Consider the following 9,450-nt stretch of genomic DNA (forward strand, 5'->3'; position numbering starts at 1 on the left):
TATAAATGCTAGAAACAAGAAAATATCTTTTGTTTTTCCACATATGATGCCAAAATTGTTAAATGCAATGTTCAGGAATAGCCAAAAATAGAACTGTTTTAACTCCTTGCTATGCTATCATGATTGAACAAAACAGAATCATCCAGCAATTTCTTTTTTTCTTAAAATGTGTACATGAACACCAATACACAGCTAATATTCTACAAACAATAAAATATATTGACCAAACCAAACCATAGTGAAGACACTAACAAAATATGAAACTTCCTACAGTTAACAGAAGCAAAAAGAACAAGGAAACAAAGGAAGTTATAACACACACATAACATAACACTGTCTATAAAAACACATCAAACAGCATTTCAGAATTTCATTCCTTGTTAGTATTCTATTGCACTGTTACCTAATGTAAGAGACGGAAAACAAAACAATTTGCGCACCATTCCACTATGAATTTGGATGTATTTATATGATACCATATAAATACTTAGAGATGTGAAACTTTATAAAGTTGTTTTGTATATCACATTTTTAATTCTAAATTACCAAAAAAGATCCACGTGACTGAATACATGAAAATCTACTTCATATGCATGCTCACAACACAAGCCAATTATAATTTTATCATTCTTAGGATAAGAATTTGTAAAACAAGGGTTTACGATGAATTTCTGAAGAGGAATAAATAACCACATTCAAATGTAGTATCAGGCAATATTTAGGTGAACTGCTTTTAGATAAAGAGGAGAAACCTAAACGCATTTATAGCTGAAGAAACAACAATCCTCCTGAATGACACCAGGATCAGCATCAGCAGCAAAACCATTTCATTTCTGATCATTTAGCACCTGTATAATTTTATGGAGTTTTACTAAAAAAAAATCCCATTATAAAAATCACCAGGATGCTTATTTAGACAAACAGCCCATCAGTGTATTATTTTTTCATCGTGAGATACAGTCAAGACCGCCCTCTCAAGGTACAGCAATTTGAAAAAAGTTTAATTTAGACTGCAGTTCTATCTACCGCTTTTAGTCAATTTTACCAGCACAGGATATCGTCCTAATAGTTGAACAAAACTTAGGTGGTATTTGCCTGTCTTAAATAACTTACTCAAGGGAAATCACCAGGCATATAAGTCATATTCTGTTATTCTTCATGGTGCATACAAATTATAAGACTAAATCCCCTGAAGTCAAAATAGAGACATTTTTCTTACTCGTGGTACATTTAATATATGCAAAAATGTATTACTTGCATCATTCTAGAAATCTCAATACGTACCTCCTCCAACAAAAAAAAAAGATAAATTAACATAGATAACTTTTATTTCAAAAAAATTAAGAGGTCAGAATTCTTCACAGTATATTGTACATATATGCAAGGATTATTTGCTCCCACCCATTGAAACAATAGATTTGGACACCAGAAGACAGACTTTAGTAATCTTGAACTGAGGTGGAAGAATACCACTCTCTTGATTAGACTCACCATCTCAACTAACCCTTACACACAATATTCGCTAGCACTACTACAGAATATCACATGAAATAACTAACAAGATAGTCTACCCCAAAAAGATGCCAAGCCTCCTAACCTTTCACAGTCATTATCCCGATCCTTCCTTTGTCTTTTCCCATCTTTTGGTGCTTTATCAACTCCTCTAGATCATGACAAGCAAACAAGCTTTGTAAAATAGTGTTTTGTACCAGTGAAAATGGCAACCACCTGCTAGTGCCTTGTAAATATGAAACAGTAGTAGTGGAAGCAAGAGAATACTGACAATTAAGTGTAACTGTAGAATGGGAATGGAAGAAAAAACAAACTCAGTTCCACAAATAGATGGAGAAAACAAAAGCATTCCTCTCAGATACAACCATTTCATTATCATTTCACTGAGCTACTGCTCTGTGGGTCAAAAGAAATGGCAGGCTAAACCTCTAAAGAAAACAAGTCACAAGCATCTTGTATATGTCAAACCTAATCCATAAAAGGAAACACTACTGCTTGTCCCTGTAGTAAACAGGTACTACTTGTTTGCTTTTTTATGTGGCCTACTATCTCTACACATAGCTGCATATAGTTGAGAAAAGGAAGTCATATAAAATATTAGCAAAGTACTTATTTTAATTACATGGGGTTTCATCAATAGCACAAAAAGTTCCTTTTGATTATTAAGAGCATGTAAACATTTAAAACTAAGTTGTAAGGAAACCAGTGTTTGTTTTTGTTTAAAGAAAAGCGTAATTGTAGTACATAAAATTCATTTCTCAATTACACAATGTGTGCAGTGATTCCAACAGCTTTTACTGTTAGTTTTCTATCTACAACTGTGAATGTATTTCTTCAACACAGCCAATGAAATTACCAATAGCTACTCAGTCATGTTTACTAAATTTATTTAAGGATTTATGCTTGTGATTCTAAAACAATCTAATGTAATCTAAGCATCAAATGTGCAGAAGACTAAAGTCCACAGACATACAGAGGGTGTTACAAGTTATTGCAACTTAAAAGAATCACACAACTGAACTGTTTTTCTAAACAAGCCTCCACAAATGCAAAGTGAAGTTTATCCACTTCAGTCATCCTTGTGAATATCTTGAGACTGATCCCAGGACTAAAGCACAACAGCAAGGCTGCCCAATTCAGTAAAACAGATGTAAAACTTACCATAGAAGTGACTGATCTGGCATCTTCTTCATAATTCACTACAGGTGGTGGCTCTTTCCCATCATTCTCTTGAACCTTTTGTTCCAGTAGTTCTTTCTGGGCTGCAAATTTTGCCTCAGAGCATCTTAATTGCTGAACTGTTTGCTTAAGTTCTTCCAGCGCTTGCTTTTGGCTCAGCAAGAGGACAATACTGCAGAGAAAAATAACAGAAAATTTAAAAATATACATGATTTAAAATACATACTTTGTTTCATAAAAGCTAAAAAAAAAAACAAAACCAAAAACATTTTCAATACTGGAACCTGTTTTTCTTTTTTTCACTTTATCGATTCATTTAATGAAGGAAATTTACTAAACTTGTATAAGAGCATGAAAAATCCTCAACAGAATTATTTGTTTAAAGGCATAAAACACATGAAGCAATTCTAGACAATTTTCAAAGCTACAAGACAATGCAAGCAAACACCTACTCTGCCATTCTCTTTTCTCGATCCATCACAAAAATCACTGATAATATAGATGAAACTACTATTTTCGTCCACTTTTGACTGCATTTATAAACACTAGCGTTCCTCATCCTTTAGAAAAGAAATACATTTTTAGATTATTATTTCCAGTGATGAGAAATCCGCTGCAATCCACATAGCTATTGTAATAATAATTTGCGCTATTAAACTCACCTTACATCCAGTATAAATTCATCTGGTGTCAAGTTAGAGACATCTGTTGTCTCTTCTGGACTGAAAGGTCCTCTACTGTGTAAGTATTTCTGGACTGCAGTCTAACATTCTTCTTACGAAGCCAAATAAATTGAACTCCACGAGGAGTTGCTAAAAGCAATTTTTTCTTCTGCTTGAGAGAGCATGCTTTTATGGCTCTTCTCTGAATACCCCTCATAACCCTGAATACTCCAAGACAGACATAATTCAAGCATTATTGAAGGACAAGCAGACCACTTAGAACATCTACAGGTACCCAGATGACTCTCTTATCCCCAGAACTGCCAAAACCAAAGATGGACAGAAGCTGCCTAACAGACAGAACCATCCACAGTACAATACAGACACCTTAAAAGCACTCAACTGGAGCCCAGCGACATGTGGTCTATAAAAAGATGCAGAGTTCTCACAGTCTGCAAGAACAGAAGAAGGAGGTAGAGGGACCAGAACCATGAAGAATGAGGACAGTGTAAAGAAAAATCACAGTATTCTGTCACTCTGTATCTTCAGGATAATCCCTGGAAGACAGACCCTCCTGCCAGCCCTACCCTTGGAGAAAAAAAGAAATGTAAAACTTGTTGATATTGAGATTGTTCCTTCACAAACTGATGCTGAGCCAAATGACTATTCAAACAGGTTCCAAAGCGATAAGGGAACCATCTGTCATAAAATCCTTATTGGCAGGAAAAGATAAAAATCATGCCCCTATAGAGGAGCATTGTACTAAGTCACCAAAGAACAGAACTCCTGACAACCAGCAGAATGATCATTCATGTAAAAAGGGTAAGTATGATGTATGAAGACACAACTAGAAGACCTGAAACTGAGGTTTGGCATGAGACTGCACACATGGCACCAGGATAATAGTACCAATACAATTTGAGGAGGAACACAAAATCAGAGGCCTGGAGATACACTTCTGCACATGCCCTAATGAAAAGTGCAGTACGTGCAAAGATCAATTCGTAGTGATGCCAGAATTAGGCACAAAGAAATGCTTTCAAGACTGCCACTGCAAAGTCAGTAAACAACTCAGAACTTGTGGTACTGAAGCTGTGTCAGAAAGAAGTGGGGAGACAGCTGAAGTCCAAACTGGTTCAAGTGAAGAGACAGAAAACATGATTTTGCAGACTTTTACCATCATTTTGCCCAGATAAAGCAGACAAGGAGATTTCCTCAGCACTGAAGGGCGAACCTCAGCACCTTGGGTGAGGCTCAACTCCTCACTTTCTTTCCTGACGATAGACTTGCATTGCCAGAATGACCTCTGGCTCAAGAGGCAAGCTTTCATTTATTGCCCAACTACCTTTACCTTTCAGCTTGCCTTGCAGCACTGAGGCCAGTGTCATATGCTACGACAGCAGTCAAGAACATGCAACAGTTGGATGAGATCTTCTAGGGGCCATAAGTACATGCAAAAACATCCTCATCACTCTGCACTGCAGTTAAAAGTTGAAAATGGGGTCCACTGGAAGAAGGCATGACCAATGACAAATCAGAACTGAGGCGATTTCAGGGAAACTTTTATCATACAACTAGAAATCTAAGCCAGATTTCATGCCTTTTAATAAGACCTACAGGTATACTGGTGCAGTCTGAACTGAAATCGTCTCCTCAACACCACAAACATCAGCTACAGGATCAGTCAAAGCAGCCTACCCAGAGCAAGAAGTACAGGGATGGTCTGAACTATTTTCAGAGAGAGATAACTGATAACAAAACAATACTGTGGGGAAAAAAAATACACCACAAAACTCATCTAGTTCAAATACAGTTTATCCTCTAAGTAATGTGCAGCAAGGAAGGTAGGTCAAGAACAAAAAAACTGGAAAATATACTGTGAGTACATGTGAACTTCACCAAAGAAAGAACAGGGAAGTATCTAATCAAAACATTGATATCATATACATACATAAAGTTTTGGATATGAATGAAATACTATCCAATGTATCAAGTGACTAGATGCCTTCAACAAAGAGCTTCAAGACTTCTTCAGTGAATGAAGACAGGATTACCTGAGGACTTGCATTCCAATTCACTGGTATTGTAAACTAATATTTATGACCAAGTTAATAAGATTATGACTGATTGCAACAGAATCAGAAAACCATCACTACAGACAGGTTTCTCTATCTGTTGTATTAACTCCAGTTTAAACTGGGATGTGAATATTTTTTCTAACAAGGAGTAGAAAAAAACCTAAAGATCTTGCCCAAGAATGATTCTTTATAATAATGTTTTATTTATGGCACTGTAAAACACTCATTAATCCCTCGCCTTCATTATTTACTATGCAGTAGTACAGGGTATCAGATCTACATTCAGTTTTGTAAAGAAAATGCAATGAAGAATGAACTTAACCTGCTGAGTTCCAAACATATTATTGCATAAGAAAGAGTACATCTTGCACAGGACTCTGAAAGTCTTTCACAAAATTGTATCTACACAATGAACCCCGTCAAACAGACAGGCAATCTGAACTGACTCCTCTTCTTCCATCAAGCTGAAGTTATAATGCTAACCAAAGGTCTAGTTCTTGAGTCATCCCAACACTATGACAATTACATTAAACTAATGGAGCTGCTCAGTTCTCCAATGAATTAAGATCTGCAGTGGGTAAGTGTTATTTTAGAGATGGAAAACTAACTTCTTGTTTTTCACAATAATCGTTTCTTACAAAAGCAGAACAAGATTAGTGGAGGTTATTTCTTATTTAAGTCTTAGGAATTGCATTATAGACACTTTTCCCTCGAATTATTACATTTTGAAATTTCATTTCAACTTACTCAGACTTCTTTTCACAAGTCTTAGAGGACTCTTCTATTTTTTTCTCTAGTTCCAACACAAGTTCCTCTTTGCTCAAAAGGGTTTGCTGTGTCTGAATCAGTTCTTCTATTACTGTTTTTAACCTGTAAGACATAGATTTCAGAAACCCACATTGTGAATACACAAACTGTATACATTTGGGAGCACTGTATTATTTTTTTCCTGAAGATGAAAAGGAGCATTACTCTTTAAATTATCTTTCTCAGTGCTTGGTGACCTTTTTTTGTGGATATACCTTTATATTATGTTATTAACCCATATTATTGCAGATCCCATACTAACCTCTGTATACATACAAGGTTACAGAATGATCTGCTGCCTGCAGGCTCTGCTATCAAGAAATTTTCTTCCAGAATGTGTGATGAGTTCTGTGAATTAATGCCTTCCTAATATACGGCTAATTTATGAGATGCTTTATGAAAGACGAAAACTTTCCAACTCCTGAAGTTCACATTAAATAAATACACAGAATCAGTAGTTGGGCTGTATTCATCTCTAAAAATAGCAAAAATACAAATTGACACTTCCTGTTATAAGTGATCTGTATATTTTTCTCTACAATTAACTTTTTTAAAGCTACACAATCTTTGATAATGGTTAATTCAAAGGAAAGATAAAACTTGTACAAGAACACTAACAGAGAAGGGGTCATTGCACATTAATAAATAAAACCATTACTGACACTTTGCAATTATGCTGGCAAACGTTCCAATAACCAAAAAGTCAATAAATGTACAATAACATTTGCACTCTGAACAACGCAGATAAATGGCTCACATAATGAAGACTTCTAAAATGCATATCAAAATATGTATGTTGACTTCAAGCAATTGTTAAGCCAGGAGAACATTTGGGGTTTTTTAAAATAAATAAATAAATAAATATGTACACCTCATTTCCTTCTTGGCATTCATCTATCCATCTTTAACTATCTTACTTTGCTTCCCCTGTATTTTCAAGCCCAATTTCAATACAAAAGTTATTGAAGTAAAGAGTGGAACAAAGGCAAAATATATACAGTACTTACCACTGTAGAGATCTATTGCCCAAAACCATTCCAGATTGGGGAGTGGCACAGAAAGTCAACTAAGGGTAATTTACATGGACACTAGATATCTAGGAGCCACGTTCCATATCCATATATAACAAACAATGATTTGATTCTAAATGTTGAATTAGTTCTTTCTCCTCCTAATATATTTTATACAATGTTGATTAAACATATTCTTTATTCAGACAGTCCTGGATCTTATCTTGGAAGACTTAAATTACTATCAAAAAACCCATGTAGTGAACAATAAAAGTTTATTTCCCAAATGAACAAGCATCTGCATGTATTTATTTTGAGATAAGGGAAATACTGAAAACATTTCTCTCAAAGTAATATCCCCACAGCTCCCTTTTTAATGAACATTTTTATTGTTTTTAGGCTATCACAATCTGTATGCTGAACTTCTCAGAAATGACATTTTTCTTACACTGGGTCTCCAGTTTAATATCAACTAACTTTTATTTTAATACCTTGCTAAAAAAGTAATTACCAGTTTTGTAACTGCAGATACTGCTTTTTGATCAGCTTTCTAAGCAAAATTTTAATCAACATTGTATTGGCTTAACAACTGATTTACAGGAAGCAGCTGTTACACCTAATGATCAAGCACCAATATTCATCAAATTAATAAGATTGCTCATCACTGGAAGGTATGAGTGTAGACATGCAGAAACAACATATTAAAATATTTTACCATTTCAAAAATATCAGATTTTATATTGCAGCATCAGATTGAAATAGAAAGTTGATGTAGTTCTCCCTAAAACTTCTGAGATACTTTAGGATGTTTCTATTTGTCTTAGAGAAAACAAAACAAAGCAAACATATATACACTAAACTAACTTGTCTCCTTGTATTCAACATCTATTTTTTGTTTTAAACAATAATTTTCATTCCAACTGGCTAGAACAGACATCTCTGTATCTGCCTTGTATCATCTTGGTTGTGGTTTGTCAAAGGAAGTTTCTTGTGGCCTTGTATTTGCCTCCTGGATAAAATCAGTTTACAAAATGGTTTTTATTACTAACCAGTTAGCCACTATAATCCTTATTAGCTTTAACAACCAAATTGTCAGGTTTCAATGGCAGGAGAACACGTAAAGTGAGACCCAAAAAAATCTAGAAAGCAGACATCTTCAAAGTAGGTTCTGACTACCTGGAAAGCTGCCTTTCATATTTCTTTAGTCATTAGCACCATTCTGCCTCAAATATCAATAAAAATAAATGCTTGTGCTTACAGAAGTGATAATTCAGAAGATTTTTTTAAATTCATTTGGATATTAATTCACATGCCCACTGATCAACACTTACTTCATTATGGTTGCCTCCTCTCAGTTTTTAATGCATTCATCTTCAAAGCATAAACTTTTATTCTGTTACACTTTTCAGAATATGTCAGTATTAGTCAGTGACAGTCATCAACATTTATCCGGAGACACCATACCTCTCTCATTACTTAGAAAGGTTAGCTAGTCAACACTGACTTTTAACTACTTCCTTTTGTTAAAACTTTATTCATAAATATAAACTTACCTAAAAATGTAAAAGTGAGTGTTTTCTCATTGTTTCCTTAAAATATATTTTCTAAAAACCTTTAAACAGTAATGTATGTAAAGCTGTCATCTTTCCCTCATGTACTCAGTAAAACAACTGATTCAATCAAAAATTATTGATTCCAAATCAATATACATCTTTGAATCTATTAAAAGTCTCTGAAATAAATCCACTATGTGTACTGGATATATTATATTTGGTAGATAGTGAAGGTTATTCTCCTCTGCAGAAACATAATGATGTAGTATTTTGAAGATCGAAGGCCATGATCTCAATAAAGATCAACAGTCAAATTTCTATCGTTTCAACACATACAGAATGGATTTTTAAAAAGTCATCACCTGTGCACAAAGGATATAATATAGAATCATAGAACAGTTTGGGTTGGAAAGGACCACTAAAGATCATGTAGTCCAACCCCCCTGCCAGGGGCAGGGACATCCTCAACTACATCAGGTTGCCCAGAGGACCATCCAACCTGACCTTGAACGTTTCCAGGGATGGGGCATCCACCACCTCTCTGGGCAACCTGTGCCAGTGTTTCACCAGCCTCAGCATAAAAAATTTCTTCCTTATATCTAGTCTCAATCTACCCCCCTTTAGTTTAAAGCCATTCCCCCTTGTCCTG

General features: G+C 35.0%; 1 protein-coding gene across 1 annotated transcript in view; it reads right to left on the reverse strand.

Annotated features, from left to right (window-relative positions):
- The window catches only part of FER (fer (fps/fes related) tyrosine kinase), a 173,492-nt gene that overhangs the window by 126,507 nt on the left and 37,535 nt on the right, over positions 1-9,450 (reverse strand). The window contains exons 8-9 of the mRNA XM_009328711.1: positions 6,179-6,301; positions 2,674-2,863 (exon numbers count right to left, since the gene is read on the reverse strand). Of these exons, the coding sequence (XP_009326986.1) occupies positions 2,674-2,863; positions 6,179-6,301 (313 nt within the window). The remainder of the gene's footprint in view (positions 1-2,673; positions 2,864-6,178; positions 6,302-9,450) is intronic.

Source organism: Pygoscelis adeliae, unplaced genomic scaffold, assembly GCF_000699105.1.
Source record: "Pygoscelis adeliae isolate BGI_AS28 unplaced genomic scaffold, ASM69910v1 Scaffold16, whole genome shotgun sequence".
Taxonomy (NCBI): Eukaryota; Metazoa; Chordata; class Aves; order Sphenisciformes; family Spheniscidae; genus Pygoscelis; species Pygoscelis adeliae.